The following is a 21,978-nucleotide window of genomic DNA, read 5'->3' as shown; positions in this document are numbered from 1 at the left end:
CAATTGAAGTTGAAATGTAAAATGGTAAGGGTTCGGGTAGGGGTTACATTTAAGGTTAGGGTTTAGGGGAGGGACGTCCCAAGGATCCCAGATAGCGGTGATCAAACTGATACAGTAGGAATAGGATAGGAAGCAGAAAGTAAGAAAACGAAAGTTGGGCTAATATTATACCTATTTATTTTAATTGTGATATGAACAGACTGTCATTGTCTCGTGTTTTGATGAAGATTATGTTAGACAGAAACAAATCTATAATTTCGGGGACTTCAATAGGCATTAGGTTTGGAAAGTCTCAACCACAGATCATGCAATGGTATTGAGTTTTACAGCTGCTGGGGTCAAAATCATGTGACAAAAAAAAACAGGAAATAAGTCACACCTCTAAATGGCATGCACACACACACACACACACACACACACACACACACACACACACACACACACACACACACACACACACACACAGACAGACAGACAGACAGACAGACAGACAGACAGACAGACAGACGTGAGAGAAAGTAGTGTAGAAAACTACCAAGAAAACAATTAGACAACTACAAATTAAATCCATTTTGGATAACTTCCTGGACAAAACATTTCACTGTAATAGTGAAGGTGTATGTAAACTTGGCAGTAGAAAGTCTAAACAGTATATTTGACCTTTCAACTTCTCTACCAAATCTAAAAATGTAGAGCAGACAACCTAAGAAAATTAAAAACATTGACAAACGGTTTGATGAAGAATCCAAAAACCTAAGAAAGAAATTGTCTTTGTTTTAGTATGGTCAGGGCGTGAGTTGGGTGGGTTGTCTATGTTCCTTTTTCTATAATTTGGGATTTTCTGTGTTCGGCCTGGTATGGTTCTCAATCAGAGGCAACTGTCAATCGTTGTCCCTGATTGAGAATCATACTTAGGTAGCCTGGTTTCACTTTTGAGTTGTGGGTGTTTATTTTTCAGTTTCAGTGTTTGCCCTATTTGGGACTGTTTCGGTTTTCATTTTGATTCTCTTGTTCTTTTGTATTTTGTATTCATTAAATAATTATGGATACATACCACGCTGCATTTTGGTCCGATCCTTGCTACTCCTCGTCAGAAGAAGAGGACGAGAATCGTTACATTGAGAAACCAATCCAACCAAAACCCAGAAAACCCGAGCCTTCACTAAAGTGAATCACTTAAACAACACATAAATACACTATTGTGTCAAAAAAAGGGACAGCACCTCAGAAATCAGCTCAACGTAATTGAAGAATCCATAGAACCAGGACACAAAGAGTTATCTATCCGAAATAGAGATGTATGGATAAACAAATTCTCCAATCTTTTTGGCTCTATAACAAAGAACAAACAGCAAAAACATATACTTGATCAATTACAAATCTTAGAATCAGCTATTAAAGACTACCAGAACCCACTGGATTGCAGAACAAACTGGATTCCAGAACCCACTGGATTCCAGAACCCACTGGATTGCAGAACAAACTGGATTGCAGAACAAACTGGATTGCAGAACAAACTGGATTCCAGAACCCACTGGATTGCAGAACAAACTGGATTCCAGAACCCACTGGATTCTGCAATACATTGAAATACATTACAAATACACTGCAAATACAAACCCTCCAACACAAAAAGGCCTGTGGTGTTGATTGTACACCAAATGAAATGATAAAATATGCAGACCACAATATCCTATTCGCTATACATAAAGTCTTTAACATCATCCTCAGCTCTGGCATCTTCCCCAATATTTGGAACTAAGGACTGATCACCCCAATCCACAAATGTGGAGACAAATTTTATCCCAAATGACTACAGTTGTATATGCGTCAACAGCAACCTTTGGAAAATCCTAAGCAAATGTCAAATGAGCTTTTTACCAAATTACCGTATGACAGACCACGTTGTCACTCTGCACACCCTAATTAACAAACAAACGAAACAAATCAAAGTCAATGTCTTCTCATGCTTTGTCGGTCACTCTGACTGAGTTCCAGAGTTCCTCTGTAGCTTCCAGAAGGACAACCATCTCTGCAGCACTCCACCAATCAATGGCCAGACGGAAGCTACTCCTGAGTAAAAGGCACATGACAGCCCACTTGGAGTTTGCCAAAAAGCACCTAAAGGACTCTCAGACCATGAGAAACAAGATTCTCTGATCTGATAAAACCAAGATTAAACTCTTTGGCCTGAATGCCAAGCGTCACGTCTGGAGAAAACCTGGCACCCACCATCCTTACGGTGATGCATGGTGGTGGCAGCATCATGCTGTGGGGATGTTTTTCAGCTGCAGGGACTGGGAGACTAGTCAGGATCGAAGGAAAGATGAACGGAGAAAAGTACAGATAGATCCTTAATGAAAACCTGCTCCAAAATGCTCAGGACCTCAGACTGGGACGAAAGTTCACATTCAAAACAGGGCAACGACCCTAAGCACACAGCCAAGACAAAGCAGAAATGGCTTTGGAACAAATCTCTGAATGTTCTTGAGTGGCCCAGCCAGAGCCCGGATTTGAACCCCATCGAACATCTCTGGAGAGACCTGAAAATAGCTGTGCAGCGACGCTCCCCATCCAACCTGAAAGAGCTTGAGAGGATCTTCAGAAAATAATGGGAGAAACTCCCCAAATACAGGTGTGCCAAGCTTGTAGCGTCATACCCAAGAAGACTTGAGGCTGTAATCGCTTCCAAAGGTTCTTCAACAAAGTACTGAGTAGAGGGTCTGAATACGGATATAAATGTGATATTTCCGTTTTTTTATTTGGAAAACATTAGCAAAAAATTCTCAACCTGTTTTTGCTTTATCATTATTGGGTATTGTGTGTAGATTGATGAGGGGAGAAACGATTTTATCCATTTCAGAATAAGGCTGTAACGTAACAAAATGTGAAAAAAGTCAAGGGGTCTGAATACTTACCGAATGCACTGTACATCAACGAATTGGGCAATTAGGACAGTCTGCAGCACCTGGCCTCACCCAACTAGAACCTGAAGTCAAATGTCTACTGTTTGCTGATGATCTGGTGCGCCTGTCCCCAACCAAGGGGGGCCTACAGCAGCACCTAGATCTTCTGCACAGATTGTGTCAGACCCGGGCCCTGACAGTAAATCTCCGTAAGAAGAAAATGATGGTGTTTGCAAAAGGTCCAGTTGCCTGGACCACAAATTCAAATTCCATCTAGACACCATAAATTTAGAGCACACAAAAACTATACTTACCTTGGCCTAAGCATCAGCATTAAAGGAAACTTCCACAAAGCGGTGAACGATCTGAGAGACAAGGCAAAAAGGGTCTTCTACACCATCAAAAAGAACATAAAATTCAACATCCCAATTTGGATCTGGCTAAAAATAATTGAATTGTTTATAGAACCTATTGCCCTTTCTTGACAAACAAATCTTTTGTATGATAATGGGAATGGAAGTTAGGGAAATTAGCATTTTGGGTACTGCTACACTGTGAATGGCAATCATTTTCTATACAACTCTCATTAAAAAGCATTATACCAGAAAAGTCCAGTGAATAACTATTTTGCAGGTGGAACAAAGGAGTAAAATCTAATAACGAGTTAAAAGTACTCTTGAGAAGCTACCCAGGAAAGGGCTGAAAATAGCAGTTGTGGACTCGAGTCACATGACTCCGACTGGATTGACTCAAATTACGAATTTGATGATTTGAGACTCGACTTGATATAAAATAAAATAACTCGAGACTTGACTTCGACTTGGAGTCTGAAAACTCGACTTTGATTTGAGACTGATGACTTGAAATTGTCAGTGTTTGTAATGTTTTGTCACTCATTTTGTGGCACAAGAGTCTACCGGATTACTCTACACCCAACCAGAGACAGTATCCGCAGTAATCGCTTTTGCAAAAAAATAATTGCAACAGATTGGCGAGTGAAACGCACTCTCGGCACTCTGATTTGACCAGCAAACTGTCAATCAAAACAGGCTGGGTGAGCTAGCGAACAGATTGATGATTTGCTGTACAGATGGTATTGTTAGCAATTGGATATGTAGATGGGTGAGCCGGTCAAGGATCGATTCAGACTAAGTGGTAAATTTTATGACAAGTAAACAGTTTATTCAGAGTGAAAATATCTGGTACACGTAAATACGGCTCTTCCGTTAGTTCGTGTTGGAACAGCAGGCAGAGAGCGTAAACAGTCAGCACAGCTCTTATATACGTCACAGAAAGTAGGTTGACCCTAGGAAGATCGGATCTCCGGATTGGTTCAGCTGGTTGTAGTCTGTAGTCTTCCGCCATTGGCTCAGTTGTCTGTCCATCATCGTAGGATCTTCTTCGGGCACACAGTGTTCGGTTAAAATTAAAAGGAGATTGTGTGTAATGTGGGAGCTATCCTGTAGGGGACCCCACAGGCTTTACTGTGAGTTGTAGCCATGTAATTAGCAGTAAGTTAGTCACCTGCATACGAAATAGCAATTCCTTACAAAACCCTCTCTTCACGTCTCACCAGAGACGTGACACAACCTAACTGGATCCAGACACAAAGAGAAACTTCTCCCATAAGGACTATGAAATAAGGCACGGTATTAAACAGAAATAGATATTTATGTATTACCATCATGTTCTCCATTCAATCCCACTATGTACTAAGTTGGCTACCAGCCACCTAGGAACTTACAACCCTCATTTAACAGAGCGGAGAACAGCTCAAAATAAAAGTAAAATGATTGTCCACATTAGCCCACTTTTTCCAGCAGGAAAAAGTTTCTGATACCCTCTCTTCACATCTCCTAAGAGATGTGATATAGTCCAGATACATTACTCCAAGCAAAAACGAAGACATAATCCAAAAAGGAAAAATATCCTAAACTAGGTATGTCTATCCGGAAATGGCCCACAAAGAAAAATAATTCCCCCTCTTCCCATCCCAGATGGGACACGACATACAATGGAGAAGCTTAATCAATAAAAGCAACTGGATCCCCCTTTTTACTCCTGCTAGGGTGTCACTCAATTATCCTTTATTTCAGCAGTCATAGCATTTCATGAAAATAATAAACAGTTTATTACTAATTACAAGTTATATATGCCTTTGTTCCCCCCAAGGGTGTCACTTATCAAAAACAGGATAAAACTTTATTGTTATTGACATGTAAGATGTAGGATAAAACTTTGGTCATGGAAAACAGAGTAAAGAATTATTAGAAACCATCTGGTCCTCTCAGCTACTTCTATCCTGTACCAGGTGGTACCAGTCCCATCCTCCCCTGAAAGCATGCGTCCGTATCAGCATCGCCAACTGGAGCATCAAGCAAAGGCATCATGCCTGAAGCCCTCACCACATCTGTAACAGACTTGTCAAAACACAGTATGATGCAAGCAGCACATCACATCAATAACAAATAATACAAGAATTAGGGTCAGAAATCCAGTAACCATCCTCTGCTACCATTTCTGTTAGCAATTGGATATGTAGATGGGTGAGCCGGTCAAGGATCGATTCAGACTAAGTGGTAAATTTTATGACAAGTAAACAGTTTATTCAGAGTGAAAATATCTGGTACACGTAAATACGGCTCTTCCGTTAGTTCGTGTTGGAACAGCAGGCAGAGAGCGTAAACAGTCAGCACAGCTCTTATATACGTCACAGAAAGTAGGTTGACCCTAGGAAGATCGGATCTCCGGATTGGTTCAGCTGGTTGTAGTCTGTAGTCTTCCGCCATTGGCTCAGTTGTCTGTCCATCATCGTAGGATCTTCTTCGGGCACACAGTGTTCGGTTAAAATTAAAAGGAGATTGTGTGTAATGTGGGAGCTATCCTGTAGGGGACCCCACAGGCTTTACTGTGAGTTGTAGCCATGTAATTAGCAGTAAGTTAGTCACCTGCATACGAAATAGCAATTCCTTACAGTATCCGGTGCAAGGCATACGTCAAATTGTAGGGAGAGAGGATTTCCATCAGGGGCGCAACTTTCACTGGGGACAGGGGGGACATGTCCCCCCACATTCGGAAATATAATTTCTGTCCCCCTCAGTTATATCGTTGGAATGTGATACAAAATTAGGTAATATTGTGCTTTAGGACCTTGCGGACGCCTCCGAGCGGTCGGGTAGGCTATTTGGAGTGCTTATCCAACTGGGGAAAATAATAATAATATTATATGTATATATTATATCCCCTCACTTCTAAAACCAAAGTTGCGCCCTTGATTTGTCATTAAAAAAAAATATGCAGCTCCAAAAAAATGTGCTGATCACGAATACTCCGCAAACTCTCCAGCAACGGAGCAACAATTACTAGCATTACTGTTCGATTGGCATGTAACAATTGCTTGACATTGATCATTTACTTATGAAGCGTGCATTTGGAATGTGTTATTACTGTGGCGAAGTTGCACGGTAGGCCCGGCTCCCGCCAGTAGAGACTCCTTTTAAAAAAAAATATTGTTTAAATGTTCGCTGTTGCTTTCACACGTTTAAATGCATAGGCCCTATGTGGTAAATCTATATTCTATCTAATACTACAACAATTGCTAGCGTTTCATCATTCCATCCCAGTACCGTTTATAGCAACACGTAGATACTTCTGTCTCATGTTTGATAGGTCTTCGATACATTTTAATTTTATAGCCAACTATTTCTTACCATGCTCTGAGTGGGAGCGATGTTTATAGTGCACATGAACGTTTTCAAGACTCAGAAATTCTGTTTATTTAATTCAATGTATGGGTTCCTTTGTTCATATTTCATGGGTTATGTCGGAGTTCCGTGTGTCTGTGATATCTGTCATTTTTGTTGTCTGAAATAGGAGCGCATAGGCTACGTAGCCTGCGCTCCACGCTTTTGGAGTCAGAAGAACGTTGGATAAGAGAAAATGATTGTTCCATCTATTCATTGTGTGGAAATATCATTCATAATTGTTATGTCTGAATGTAACAATGGAACATGCTTTTTACATTGTAGAACCAGGTTATTGGTTGTAATTGCCAATTGGGTAGGCTAATTGTATGGTCCTGAGGGCCAGGTTCTTATGCAGGCCTACCTGTTTATGCTCCTGTTAGATTAGATGTGATTTCTCAAGGGGAGGTTCTATGGTCTTGTCCTCCACCTGTGTCTGTTCAGATAGGACAGGTTAGGCCTGATACAGAGGCTATTTCTTTTGGGGCTATTGCCTATGTATATTTGGTGAATCTACATGCATATTTTGTATGATATGGTGCTTTCCCCATTGGAACACCAAGACCTGTAAATAAATCGACACTCTGAGCACGTCAACCTGCCTTGCCTTCAGCTGAATCAATGCACAGGACATCTACAAGGTCCCTATTTTACAATTGCATAGGCTAATAAAAAATGTGTTGTAGATAAAATAATGAAAATAACTGTCTGGTAGCCTCAATAAATAGACAAAGAGTTGTAGTAGAACAAATGGTTGCATGTATAGATTTTTTTTTTTTACTTGACTTGAAACCTGAAACCTTGTGACTGGACTTGACTTGCTCTTAGAATGCATGAGTTGGCCTTGAGAGCTGCCCTACGGGATACCACATCCTTCACGTGTGACATTAGGGAAACTTCCATGAAAAGGAAACCCTCTGAGTTCTATTAGATAGATAGCCCTGAATCCACAATATGGCGGAGGTTGAAAAGCCATAAAACATGTTTTTTACAACAACAGGTTATGGTCAATAATATCGAAGGCTGCACTGAAATCTAACAGTACAGCTCCCACAATCTTCTTATTGTCAATTTATTTCAACCAATCATCAGTCATTTGTGTCAGTTCAGTACATGTTTAGTTCCCTTCTCTATTAGCAGGCTGAAAGTCTGTTGTCAATTTGTTTACAGAGAGGTGACTTTGTATTTTCTGAAACGGGTTCTAAACTGACACATGGAATTGTTTTAAGATGGTTATACCATGGATCATTTGGCTATTTGATTTTGAATTTTAGGACCCCTTTAGATATTAAAACATTTGAGTCCTCAACTGGCAGCTTCATTAAAATGTACACCGCAAAACACCAGTCTCAACGTCAACAGTGAAGAGGCGACTCTGGGAGGCTGGCCTTCTAGGCAGAGTTGCAAAGAAAAAGCCATATCTCAGACTGGCCAATAAAAAGAAAAGATTAAGATGGGCAAAAGAACACAGACACTGGACAGAGGAACTTTGCCTCGAAGGCCAGCATCCCGGAATCGCCTCTTTATTGTTGACGTTGAGACTGGTGTTTTGTGGGTACTATTTAATGAAGCTGCCAGTTGAGGACTTGTGAGGCGTCTGTTTCTAAAACTAGACACTCTAATGTACTTGTCCTCTTGCTCAGTTGTGCACTGGGGCCTCCCACTTCTCTTTCTATTCTGGTTAGAGCCAGTTTGCGCTGTTCTGTGAAGGGAGTAGTACACAGCATTGTACAAGATCTTCCGTTTCTTGGCAATTTCTCGCATGGAATTGCCATCATTTCTCAGAACAAGAGTAGACTGACGAGTTTCAGAAGAAATAACTTTGTTTCTGGACATTTTGAGCCTGTAATCGAACCCACAAATGCTGATGCTCCAGATACTCAACTAGTCTATTGCTTCTTTAATCAGAACAACAGTTTTCAGCTGTGCTAACATAATTGCAAAAGTATTTTCTTATGATCAATTAGCCTTTTAAAATGATAAACTTGGATTAGCTAACACAACGTGCCATTGGAACACAGGAGTGATGATTGCTGATAATGGGCCTCTGTACTCCTATGTAGATATTCCATTAAAAGTCAGCCGTTTCCAGCTACAATAGTCATTTACAATTAACAAAGTCTACACTGTATTTCTGATCAATTTGATGATATTTTAATGGACATTTTTATATATATATATATATATATATATATATTTAAAAATAAAAATAACATATTTCACCCCATCACTGGTCATCACTGGTCTGGCAACAGCCTGGTATGGCAACTGCTCGGCCTCCGACTGCAAGGCACTACAGAGGGTAGTGCGTACGGCCTAGTACATCACTGAGGCCAAGCTTCCTGCCATCCAGGACCTCTATACCAGGCGGTGTCAGAGGAAGGCCTTAAAAATTGCCAATGACTCCAGCCATCTCTGTTTATTATCTATGCATAGTCACTTTACCGCTACCTACATGTACACATTACCACAGTTACCCCGACTAACCTGTGCCTCCGCATATTGAACATGACCACTCTATGGAAAGATGGTACTGTCACGAACACAATACTCTATATAGTATTACCCCACAGGTGTCACAGACTCGGTACCGGGTTTAAAAAGGAACAGAAGTATGGAGGTTGTTTTGTGCTTCCTGAGCTTTGTTATATCTCCTATATAGGACAGACACTTCAACACCTTAATTCCTTATAATACAATTTTTACTGTCTTTTTGGCCATTTCTGAATGTGTTATTCAATGCGTTTCTATGGGCTACAGTAGTAAAGGCCCAATTCCATATTTTATCAAATATTTTTTTATATAAATGTTTTGATACCTAAGGGGGTTTTAACATTCCAAATCAAATAGCTAAATGATCCATGCAATTGTAACCGATGTGAAATGGCTAGCTAGTTAGCCGGTGGTGCGTGCTAATAGCGTTTCAATCGGTGACGTCACTCACTCTGAGACCTTGAAGTAGTTGTTCCCCTTGCCTTGCTTTTGTGGAGCGATGGGTAACGATGCTTCAAGGGTGACTGTTGTCGATGTGTGCAGAGGGTCCCTGGTTCAAGCCCATGTAGAGGAGAGGGACGGAAGCTATACTGTTACATTGGTGCCATGACCCGGATCACTGGTTGCTGCAGAAAAGGAAGAGGTCAAAAGGGGAGTGAGTGTAACGGATGTGAAAGGGCTAGCTAGTTAGCAGCGGTGGTGGTGGTGCGTGCTAATAGACGTCACTCGCTCTGAGACCTTGAAGTAGTTGTTCCCCTTGCTCTGCAAGGGCCGTGGCTTTTGTGGAGCGATGGGTAACGATGCTTCGAGGGTGGCTGTTGTCTATGTGTGCAGCGAGTCCCTGGTTCAAGCCCAGGTAGGGGCGGAAGCAATACTGTTTGTTACACTATGACCATCTTAAAACAATTCCGTATGTCAGCTTAGAACCCATTTCACCAAATACAATGTCACTTCTCTGTAAACAAATTGACAACAGACTTTTAGCATGCTTATAGAGAAGGGCACTCAACATGTACTGCACTGACACAAAGTGATGGGGAGAGGTCTGTCTGTAATAAAGAGATGGGGAGAGGTCTGTCTGTAATAAAGAGATGGGGAGAGGTCTGTCTGTAATAAAGAGATGGGGAGAGGTCTGTCTGTAATAAAGAGATGGGGAGAGGTCTGTCTGTAATAAAGAGATGGGGAGAGGTCTGTCTGTAATAAAGAGATGGGGAGAGGTCTGTCTGTAATAAAGAGATGGGGAGAGGTCTGTCTGTAATAAAGAGATGGGGAGAGGTCTGTCTGTAATAAAGAGATGGGGAGAGGTCTGTCTGTAATAAAGAGATGGGGAGAGGTCTGTCTGTAATAAAGAGATGGGGAGAGGTCTGTCTGTAATAAAGAGATGGGGAGAGGTCTGTCTGTAATAAAGAGATGGGGAGAGGTCTGTCTGTAATAAAGAGATGGGGAGAGGTCTGTCTGTAATATAGAGATGGGGAGAGGTCTGTCTGTAATAAAGAGATGGGGAGAGGTCTGTCTGTAATAAAGAGATGGGGAGAGGTCTGTCCGTAATAAAGAGATGGGGAGAGGTCTGTCTGTAATAAAGAGATGGGGAGAGGTCTGTCTGTAATAATTTTTTTGTCTAGTCATGTGGTCAAGTCCTGCAGCCTCTAGTTTAGTCTTAGTTTGATTATTGTCTAGTCATGTGGTCAAGTCCTGCAGCCTCTAGTTTAGTCTTAGCTTGATTATTGTCTAGTCATGTGGTCAAGTCCTGCAGCCTCTAGTTTAGTCTTAGCTTGATTATTGTCTAGTCATGTGGTCAAGTCCTGCAGCCTCTAGTTTAGTCTTAGTTTGATTATTGTCTAGTCATGTGGTCAAGTCCTGCAGCCTCTAGTTTAGTCTTAGCTTGATTATTGTCTAGTCATGTGGTCAAGTCCTGCAGCCTCTAGTTTAGTCTTAGTTTGATTATTGTCTGGTCATGTGGTCAAGTGCAGCAAAGAAAGACCTAGTTAAGTTGCAGCTGGCCCAGAACAAAAAGGCACGTCTTGCTCTTCATTGTAATCAGAGGGATAATATAAATGCTATGTACGCCAGTCTCTCTTCGCTAAGAGTTGAGTAGAGAATGACTGCGTCGTCTTCCTCTTTTTATAAGAAACATTAATGTGTTGAAAATTCCAAATTGTTTGCATAGTCAATATACACACAGCTCTGACACACACACTTAGCCCACCAGACATGCCACCATGGGTCTTTTCACAGTCCCCAAATCCAGAACAAATTCTATAAACCATACAGTATTATACAGAGCCATTATTACATGGAACTCCCTTCGATCTCATATGGCTCAAATGAACAGCAACCCTGGTTTCAAAAAAACAGATAAAGCAACACCTCACGGCACAACACCTCTCCCTATTGGACCTAGATATTTTGTGTGTCTGTATTGATATGTAGACTGTGTGTGCCATTTTAAAAATGTATGAAGTTCTGTCCTTGAGCTGTTCTTGTCTATTAATGTTCTGTGTTGTGTCATGTTTCATGTGGACCCCAGTAAAAGTAGCTGCTGCTTTCGCAACAGCTGATGGGGATCCTAATAAAATATAAATGAATGGCTTACTTTCTCGGGAAAAGTTCATAATACAAATGTGGTTTTATTGGTGATTTGTTGCCAGATATTTTGTTTACATAGCAGGTTAGGATAATTAACGGACAGGTTATCATAATTAACGGACAGGTTATCATAATTAACGGACAGGTTATCATAATTAACGTGGCAGGTTGGGCGAATTAACGTGGCGGATTATGAAAACTAACATAGCAGGTTTGGAGCACGAGGTTAACGTTAGGAAAATAGTTAGGATTATATCCTTAATTTGTCGCCACAGATGATTTGTTTACGTTTCAAACTACCCGTTGTAGCTGGATAGCGTAAGCCTATAGCGCCATCTAGTGGTTAAATCGGTGACAACAGTTGTTGACAAAGGTAACATTGGAGCCTAAAACACTGTGGCGACAAATCAGTATCTTGTTCACAGCCAATCCAAAAGCTAGAAATATGAATGGCCCATCCCGTCAAGTAAAAAAAAATTCACAGCCAATCCAAAAGCTAGACATATGAATGGCCCATCACGTCAAGTAAAAAAAAAATTCACAGCCAATCCAACAGCCAATCCAAAAGCTAGACATATGAATGGCCCATCCCGTCAACTAAAAAAATGTTCACAGCCAATCCAAAAGCTAGACATATGAATGGCCCATCCCGCCAAGTAAAAAAAAAATTCACAGCCAATCCAAAAGCTAGACATATGAATGGCCCATCACGTCAAGTAAAAAAAATGTTCACAGCCAATCCAAAAGCTAGACATATGAATGGCCCATCACGTCAAGTAAAAAAAATGTTCACAGCCAATCCAAAAGCTAGACATATGAATGGCCCATCACGTCAAGTAAAAAAAATGTTCACAGCCAATCCAAAAGCTAGACATATGAATGGCCCATCCCGTCAACTAAAAAAATGTGAAAATGCGATGCATTGCCATAAAAGGAATATAGTCGCTCATGCGCAGTGGGTGCAGTTTTGTTTGAAGTGAAGTGCTGCAGTTCGCCTTGCGGATGGAACTGCCCATTACAAACCATACTAGCTAGATACATTTTTTATTTTTTTATTTTTTAAATCATCTCAAATCTATGTACATGTTTTCTTGTCTCGATGCATCGGTGGAACAATGTTAGGTCATAATCATTACCCAAACGTAGAAAAGTCGCAACTCGTCAGCTATGTGGAAGATTATTTGGAATGTGTTGAATCCCTGCCTTTGGATATACAAAGAAACGTCTCTCTGCTACGAGAAATTGACTCAAAGTATCAAGGTATTGTTTTATTCTTTCGTTGTTTTTGGTGGTTTTATTTAAGAGTTATGACGATAAAATCGTATAAAAATTGAGTGCGTTGTATTGACCAGTGCCGGAGTCACTTTAGACAGCTACAATAACTAGCTGATGTTAATACTCCATACATTAGCAACTAGCTAACATTAGCTAGCTAGTATTAAACTCGGGTCCCCCCACCCCCTTTTCTTTCTGAAATATAACGTTTGGTTCTTCTATCGAGTAGTTATGTATGCCTTCAATTTGTTATCCATAAACAACGTCTCCGAAGTGAGGTCCGAGTTGCCTCGATAGCAATGAGATTGATAACCACAGATCAGCCATTTTGGCAAGAAGGGGTGTTTATTTGTGTCGTTTAGCGGCTTACTTAAGAGTTGGTCAAACCTTTTCTTTTCATTTGCATGCGTTTTTATTTATATTTTTAATGTTTACTATGCAAGGGATGTTGACTTTTTTTTTTTTTTTTTGGTCGACGGTGTTGCTTGCTAGCAAATGTTATATTGGGAGTAACGTCAACTCAGTTTAGGTGGTGGTTGCAATCCGCCGGTGTTGAAAATGTCTCATTTACGAGCTGAAAAAATGTCTCGTTTCTTTTGTTGTGCCAGTAACGTTACTTCGTCTGACAGTTGTGTTGTTGTAGTCGTGTGTGTGTGTGTGTGTGTGTGTGTGATCCACTTAGCAAGCAGGGGGACAACCCCCTGACCAGGGCTGTCACTAGTTACCATTGTCAATATCTTACAAATTCATAACTCAAATTCGCTTTTTAGTATTTAAGGTTAGGCATAAATGTTAGCAGCGTGGTTAGGTTTTCAAGACCAATGTAGAAACAGGCGGGGTTTATGACTTTGTGGCAACTAGTGACGACCCCTGATCAGGCAGAAAGTGTCATCACTTCCTGAATATAAACCAATGCGGAAGTAGTAAGGAATCTATAAATTCTAATATCTTCCATCTTATTACTCGTTTGTCAGATTGACATCAGCTGATTTCAGTGCTCCTACAGTTTGCAGCAACAATAAAATATGCATACAATTGTGCACAAAAGGGACATTTGTAATGCATTTGCCCCCTGTTCCTACCAGGAACTTCATTGAGTATGTAAAAGTTTCCTCTGACTGACATCGCGTCGGATAGGATTATATTCCCAATGCAAATTTCTCAACTCAATAGTAACGCCACAACATTGAACTCTTGTCATTCTGTGTGCTTTGCAGAGGTCCTGAAGGAGGTCGACGATGTCTACGAGCGCTACCAGGGCGAGCGGGACGCGGCACAGCGTAAGAGGCTTCAGATCCAGCTGCAGCGGGCCCTCATCAGCAGCCAGGAGCTGGGCGACGAGAAGATCCATGTGGTCACCCAGATGACTGAGCTGGTAGAGAACCGTTCCCGCCAGATGGACTCCCACTCCCTCTGTCTCCAGGAGCCCAGCGAGGCCAGCGAGCGGGAGCGGGTGGTCACCGAGCGGCGCTCCGGTTCCGTTCAGGAGGCGGCGGTGTCCACACCTGCGGAGCGCTCCTCCGCCCGCCGGCCGAGACGTCAGCGTAACAGCGAGAGCCGCGACGCCAACCACGCCTCAGGGAACGGAACAGCGATGGATGACCCGGTGGATGAACTGCCTATGCAGCCGCGGGAGAAGAGGTCAAAGTCTGCCAAGAAGAAGAAGCGCAAGGCCAAGCAGGAGCGAGGCACCTCGCCTGTGGAATTCACCATCGACCCCAACGAGCCCACCTACTGCCTGTGTGAGCAGGTGTCCTACGGCGAGATGATTGGCTGCGACAACGACGCGTGCCCCATCGAGTGGTTCCACTTCTCCTGCGTGGGGCTCACCTACAAGCCCAAGGGGAAGTGGTTCTGTCCCAAGTGCAGAGGGGACAACGAAAAGACTATGGACAAAAGCCTGGATAAGAACAAAAAGGACAGGAGGTCCAGGTAGTTGTGGCATGTCCTCTCTTTCCTCTCGGGAACATTGCCGAACTGAGGGTTGAGTTTGTCAAAGTAAGTCATTCAAGGTATGACTAAATGTTGTGAAGTTTTGAGAGCACAATCGAAACACATTTTCCTCCTGCAGCGCCTACTCTTGAGTAAAGGATTTGACCAATACTGAACTGGTGCTGTTACCATACTGGTGGACCCACACTGAAGCCTAAAGGTTATTCTGGGAAGCCAGATGTTGACTTTAAGAAGCCTAAAGCTGCCATCTACTGGGTTCTATCGTGTTACTCAACACTTGGCTGAATGGAATTAAAGTAACTCAAAAAGCATATTTTGGCTTACTGGCCATTTTGACTTGATGTAATGTACCTGAATGATGTCCTCTTTTTGTGAAAATGAATGCATTATGTTCGCCCCGTCTTTCAATTCAGTAAGTTTCATTTCTTATGCAGTTTTAAAAAATAAATATGTTCCAAATCAACAAGTCTGGATTCACTGATTTGGTCACTACCAGATGGGGCTAAATAGTTCATTGTGCTACGTTTTATTTGTATGGCAGATGGAGGGCTAGATTGCTCTGTTTCTGCCTTATGTGAAGTTACTTACCTGAGCTGGGATTTGACACAATACTTCACATTTTTAGGTTGTTTTATGATTTCTTTGCCAACTGACCATCCTCAGGTGGAGCACTTTTTGATTTGCTATATAATGATAATGATGATGATGATCGGGGGCACCGTCAGAATGGTATTTCATGTTTGTGTTGACATTCTATATACTTTGTCAAACTAGTGTAATGGCATGTAATGTTTATTTTATATCCATTAAAACAGTTCTATTGCAGATGGGAGACCAATCCTTGTCTTTTCTTAAATATATATATATATACACACATTTCACATTCTACTTATCAGGTCATCCTGTTCGAAGGCTGAAGTGTCTCGGTAAGTCAGGATATCTCCAAATACTCAACATGAAGTTCCTGAACAAACTCTACTCCAGTCCTACGTGTGTCCGACTGTCGTCTTCGTCCTCGCTACTACTGGACTCCGAGAACACGTCTTCGTCCCTGGAGCCGGTTGCCACGGCGACCCCCTGTGATTGTGACGTCAGCCTGACAGCGACGAGGGCGGGGCTGTGGCTAAGGCCCAACAGTAGGGTGCTACTGTTGTCTCCTCCAAGGAGTGTCAGACACTGGACGTGGGCATCAGGGGAAAGGACAGAGAGGACGTTGCAGGCCTCCAAGTCCCATAGGCTCAGCTCACCTGTGTGAATAAAACAGCATGAATTGTCACTTTACTATAACCTGTGTGACACTATATAACTCGCTCTACTTTCACTTGAGTGTAAACACACATTCTATCAGTTGTTTGTGAACACCCTGTCCCACTCACCACTATCCCTTACTGATGCACTCAAATATAGTGGCACCCTTGCACTTGTCAATGGAAAAGAAAGTTGTTTTCTCTTTTCAAAACTGGTTGAATGGCACCTGCAACTTACCACAAGTAGGATCAATTACAGTTGTCGAGGATGACTTTCCTCCAGCCAAATGTATCTGAATTTGGGATCATTTAGTCCAGATAATTTTTTTTACTTTGAAGTGAGTTTAAATATTTGTTTTGAGTCCTGTGCATGTTTGAAAACCATGTTTTTTTCACATCTATTTTGAGAAGAAATAGTGACTTGTGCAAGGTTGCCAATATCTTTGTGCACAGAGAAACCTAATTATCTCACTTTTCTATAAAAGGGAAAGATAGCTGAAAATCTAAAGTGGTCTCTGTCCTACCTGCTAGTAGAATGGCTTTGGCTCCTCCCTCAGTGATATAAAGCTGGTTGGATCCTCCTAGCCTCAGGCTGGCGTAGCCAGAGATAGTCTTGTGATTCCTCCTGAAGGGATCCCACACTTTAAGCCTAATCGGGAGAAGAGGTAAGCATGAGCCTTCTCATTGTGACAGACCATAAAGGCATGAGCCTTCTCATTGTGACAGACCATAAAGGCATGAGCCTTCTCATTGTGACAGACCATAAAGGCATGAGCCTTCTCATTGTGACAGACCATAAAGGCATGAGCCTTCTCATTGTGACAGACCATTCCTTCTCATTGTGACAGACCATAAAGGCATGAGCCTTCTCATTGTGACAGACCATAAAGGCATGAGCCTTCTCATTGTGACAGACCATAAAGGCATGAGCCTTCTCATTGTGACAGACCATAAAGGCATGAGCCATATGTTTAGATATGGAACTTAAATGACTCGGAGATGTTATGAGTGACGTGTCATTTTGAAACTTATTACTTGTTACATCCGCTGATCCCAAAGGCGACTCTGCTGGCATCATCTGTGATTGCCACACAACAGACTCCTGGCTCGTTCTTCAACCTTTTCCTCACCTTTCACAAGTGTAAAAAATACAATAATTGGGGGGGGTGTCAAATAATTTAGCCAATGTACTGTAAAATAGTGTTGTCACTGATCCCAGTTGGACAATAAAGCTATTTGAATCTGGCTTTATACTGTACACTCAGAAGAAAAGGTTATATCTAGAACCCGTTGAAGAACCCTTTTTGGTTCCACGTACAACCCTTTCCACAGATGGTTAAACCCGGAACTCAAAAGGGTTCTACCTAGAAAAAAAAGTTCCTATGGGGACAGCTGATAAACCCTTTTCGAACCCTTTTCTCTAAGAATGTACATACCGTGCCTTTCTGAAGGTCCCAGAGGGTGAGGTAAGGTATATGATGAGCTTGGCTGTAGTTGGCCAGCACCAGGTGTCCCCCGGGGTGTGTGAGGGCGGCGGTGTGGAGGATCAGCAGGGACGTCCTATCCTCCAGGGTGTGGAGGTGGTCCTGGGAGCCCACGCTGAAAACGTTGAGGTGGTGGGAGAAATAGGAACACACCACCACCTGGTAGTGAGGGGATCAGGGGAATGAAGATACATCGCAACACAAACACACACATTTTACCTGTTGGTCCCCACTGAGAAGGTACTGGTCTATGGAGTTGTATTTCTCCCTGTCTAGACTGCGCTGCTCCTCCTTCTCCCTCTGATCCTCCTTCTCCAGCCTCCTACACTTAGCAGAGTGGCTCTCTGTCCGCCTGTCCCAGGGCATCACTAGAGCTGGAGGAAATAGTCACCAAATAGCTTAGCTAGATCCCCGTGCACAACTTTTCTGGTATTGGTCTCTGGTATTGTTACCTGTGGTCTCATTTGGTGGTATCTGGGACTGTCTGTCTCTGACGGTGCTGCTGGACAGGAGAGACTCTGTGTGGGATGCTTTCATCCTCCCTTTGATATACCCAGACTCCAGGTCCCACAAAATCAGATGGTTCCTGTAACTCCCAACAGTCCCAAATGAAACAGGTCATGATCCCTGTACCTCCCAACAGTCCAAATGAAACAGGTCATGATCCCTGTACCTCCCAACAGTCCAAATGAAACAGGTCATGATCCCTGTACCTCCCAACAGTCCCAAATGAAACAGGTCATGATCCCTGTACCTCCCAACAGTCCCAAATGAAACAAGTCATGATCCCTGTACCTCCCAACAGTCTAAATAAAACAAGTCGTGATCCCAACAGTCCAAATGAAACAGGTCATGATCCCTGTACCTCCCAACAGTCCAAATGAAACAGGGTATGATCCCTGTACCTCCTAACAGTCCCAAATAAAACAGGGTCTGGACAATGAAAAAGCTCTAGCCTTCCACATCCCAAAAGCAATTCACGACAATGAGGCAAAACGTATTAGGGGCAACAATGAACACAACAACGTTAAGCTATGAGACAATTAGGACGCTAGAAGGTGTTATTTATCTAGAGTAACTGGCTCAGAGGGACTTTATTTGGGGTGTGGTGTTTCAGGAAGTGGACTAAGTTAGCTGGTGCTTGTTTCAAGTAACCGAATCGCTCTCACCTCGTCTCAGACAGACCCAGAAGTAGCTGCCCCTCCAGAAGCCTGTATTCGTGTCGGGGACAGGGGACGATGTAGAGACCAGACTGTCTCCTCACGTAGCTTCTCTTGATCAGGTCATAGACCAGTAGAGTCTACGGTGTCAAGTGAAACAGAAGATGAATGACTAGGCGTTTAGCTCAATGGGCTAACACAGTCTTGTTGCATGTAGGAGACCCGGGTTAAAACCTATAGGCCAGGGATCATCAACTAGATTCAGACGCAGGCCGTTTTTTTTCTAGAGCGGATGGACGGGGACCGGAACATAATTACAAATCATTTGTAGACGGCAAATTGAAGCCCAAACAGATTTAATGTTTGACTAAAACATAATAATTTCAAATCTTGATTACATTTGTATACGATTCTCTCTTATGCACGGGAATACTTGGGAACACATTTCTTAAATTAAAATAATTTGGGAGCTAATTTCCTCGTGTTTTCAGTCTATTATGTCCAACAATATATATATACAGTGGGGAGAACAAGTATTTGACACACTGCCGATTTTGCAGGTTTTCCTACTTACAAAGCATGTAGAGGTCTGTAATTTTTATCATAGGTACACTTCAACTGTGAGAGACGGAATCTAAAACAAAAATCCAGAAAATCACATTGTATGATTTTTAAGTAATTAATTTGCATTTTATTGCATGACATAAGTATTTGATCACCTACCAACCAGTAAGAATTCTGGCTCTCACAGACCTGTTAGTTTTTCTTTAAGATCCCCCTGTTCTCCACTCATTACCTGTATTAACTGCACCTGTTTGAACTTGTTACCTGTATATAAGACACCTGTCCACACACTCAATCAAACAGACTCCAACCTCTCCACAATGACCAAGACCAGAGGGCTGTGTGAGGACATCAGGGATAAAATTGTAGACCTGCACAAGGCTGGGATGGGCTACAGGACAATAGGCAAGCAGCTTGGTGAGAAGGCAACAACTGTTGGCGCAATTATTAGAAAATGGAATAAGTTCAAGATGACGGTCAATCACCCTCGGTCTGGGGCTCCATGCAAGATCTCACCTCGTGGGGCATCAATGATCATGAGGAAGGTGAGGGATCAACCCAGAACTACACGGCAGGACCTGGTCAATGACCTGAAGAGAGCTGGGACCACAGTCTCAAAGAAAACCATTAGTAACGCACTACGCCGTCATGGATTAAAATCCTGCAGCGCATGCAAGGTCCCCCTGCTCAAGCCAGCGCATGTCCAGGCCCGTCTGAAGTTTGCCAATGACCATCAGGATGATCCAGAGGAGGAATGGGAGAAGGTCATTTGGTCTGATGAGACAAAAATAGAGCTTTTTGGTCTAAACTCCACTCGCCGTGTTTGGAGGAAGAAGAAGGATGAGTACAACCCCAAGAACACCATACCAACTGTGAAGCATGGAGGTGGAAACATCATTCTTTGGGGATGCTTTTCTGCAAAGGGGACAGGACGACTGCACCATATTGAGGGGAGGATGGATGAGGCCATGTATCGCGAGATCTTGGCCAACAACCTCCTTCCCTCAGTAAGAGCATTGAAGATGGGTCGTGGCTGGGTCTTCCAGCATGACAACGACCCGAAACACACAGCCAGGGCAACTAAGGAGTGGCTCCGTAAGAAGCATCTCAAGGTCCTGGAGTGGCCTAGCCAATCTCCAGACCTGAACCCAATAGAAAATCTTTGGAGGGAGCTGAAAGTCTGTATTGCCCAGCGACAGCCCTGAAACCTGAAGGATCTGGAGAAGGTCTGTATGGAGGAGTGGGCCAAAATCCCTGCTGCAGTGTATGCAAACCTGGTCAAGAACTACAGGAAACGTATGATCTCTGTAATTGCAAACAAAGTTTTCTGTACCAAATATTAAGTTCTGCTTTTCTGATGTATCAAATACTTATGTCATGCAATAAAATGCAAATTAATTACTTAAAAATCATACAATATGATTTTCTGGATATTTGTTTTAGATTCCGTCTCTCACAGTTGAAGTGTACCTATGATAAAAATTACAGACCTCTACATGCTTTGTAAGTAGGAAAACCTGCAAAATCGGCAGTGTATCAAATACTTGTTCTCCCCACTGTATATATATATATATATATAATTATTTTTTTGCTCAGAAAACTTGGGGGGCCAAATAAAACCATGCCATTTGGGGACCCCTGCTATAAGCAGTCACATGCAGAGCACATATGTCACTACACGTATGCCACTGTCAACTCATGAGGTGACTTCAAGTGTAACCGTGAAGTGAAAGAACAGCGTAGTTCACAGTGGATTCAGTAGGGATCCCAGGCTAACTGATACATGAAGTAGGGATCCCAGGCTAACTGATACATGAAGTAGGGATCCCAGGCTAACTGATACATGAAGTAGGGATCCCAGGCTAACTGATACATGAAGTAGGGATCCCAGGCTAACTGATACATGAAGTATGGATCCCAGGCTAACTGATACATGAAGTAGGGATCCCAGGCTAACTGATACATGAAGTATGGATCCCAGGCTAACTGATACATGAAGTAGGGATCCCAGGCTAACTGATACATGAAGTAGGGAAGCCGGTGACCTGGAATATGGGTGAGGGGGTGTCTGTGAAGGTGGCCGTCCCTCTGTCTGTCAGGATGTACAGCTTCAGGTCGTGGGCCAACGCCACGTCGGTGTTGCCATAGAGACCGTGCTCCACTCTGACAGGTCGACCTGTGAACCTGGATCTGGCCAGGTTCCAGACCCGTACCGTGCCAGGCCGAAGGGACTTGCACACCGCGTAGCTGTCACCGGAGGGAGAAGAGACCCAGGAAAGAGCAAGGCAATCAAAGCAGATGCATATGAGGGTGCATCTCAATAATATAAAGTGGCTTCCTTCCTCCTTGTCTCATCTCCTTCAACTGGCAGGAGGAGCAAATCCCCAGTGGGTATGTACACTTCTCAACTATGCTGTGTAAATAGAACAGTGAATATGGAGGAGGAGGAGGAGGAGGAGGAGGATAGCAACTTAGCCTATTGAGATGACGTTAAAAGAAACCAATAATGTCTGAATATTTAAAATACTATTACCAGTACTATTTAAACAATACAGCAAATAGTACAG

The 21,978-nt window shown here is 42.6% G+C and overlaps 2 protein-coding genes across 2 annotated transcripts in view; one reads left to right on the top strand and one right to left on the bottom strand.

Moving 5' to 3' along the window:
• Positions 1-12,675: 12,675 nt before the first annotated feature.
• On the top strand, positions 12,676-15,783 carry LOC115117677 (inhibitor of growth protein 2). Its single transcript, XM_029646167.2, has 2 exons — positions 12,676-12,988; positions 14,221-15,783. Exons 1-2 carry the CDS (start codon positions 12,844-12,846, stop codon positions 14,937-14,939), a joined length of 864 nt encoding a protein of 287 aa, XP_029502027.2. The 5' UTR covers positions 12,676-12,843; the 3' UTR covers positions 14,940-15,783.
• LOC115117676 (uncharacterized) overlaps positions 15,338-21,978 on the bottom strand; it is a 33,250-nt gene continuing 26,609 nt past the window's right edge. The window contains exons 25-32 of the mRNA XM_065021983.1: positions 21,457-21,658; positions 18,857-18,987; positions 18,140-18,273; positions 17,907-18,061; positions 17,640-17,846; positions 17,239-17,333; positions 16,728-16,852; positions 15,338-16,203 (exon numbers count right to left, since the gene is read on the bottom strand). Coding sequence (XP_064878055.1) covers positions 15,932-16,203; positions 16,728-16,852; positions 17,239-17,333; positions 17,640-17,846; positions 17,907-18,061; positions 18,140-18,273; positions 18,857-18,987; positions 21,457-21,658 — 1,321 coding nt within the window. The 3' untranslated portion in view covers positions 15,338-15,931. The remainder of the gene's footprint in view (positions 16,204-16,727; positions 16,853-17,238; positions 17,334-17,639; positions 17,847-17,906; positions 18,062-18,139; positions 18,274-18,856; positions 18,988-21,456; positions 21,659-21,978) is intronic.

This window comes from Oncorhynchus nerka, linkage group LG8 (genome assembly GCF_034236695.1).
Source record: "Oncorhynchus nerka isolate Pitt River linkage group LG8, Oner_Uvic_2.0, whole genome shotgun sequence".
Taxonomy (NCBI): domain Eukaryota; kingdom Metazoa; phylum Chordata; class Actinopteri; order Salmoniformes; family Salmonidae; genus Oncorhynchus; species Oncorhynchus nerka.
Note: the sequence above shows the minus strand (reverse complement) of the source record. Positions and strands in the feature narration are given on the sequence as shown.

Coding starts and splice junctions, on each gene's coding strand:
- LOC115117677 (XM_029646167.2), top strand. CDS start 12,844: ATGTTAGGTCATAATCATTACCCAAACGTAGAAAAGTCGCAACTCGTC. Junction 12,989..14,220: donor AATTGACTCAAAGTATCAAG/GTATTGTTTTAT, acceptor TGTGCTTTGCAG/AGGTCCTGAAGGAGGTCGAC.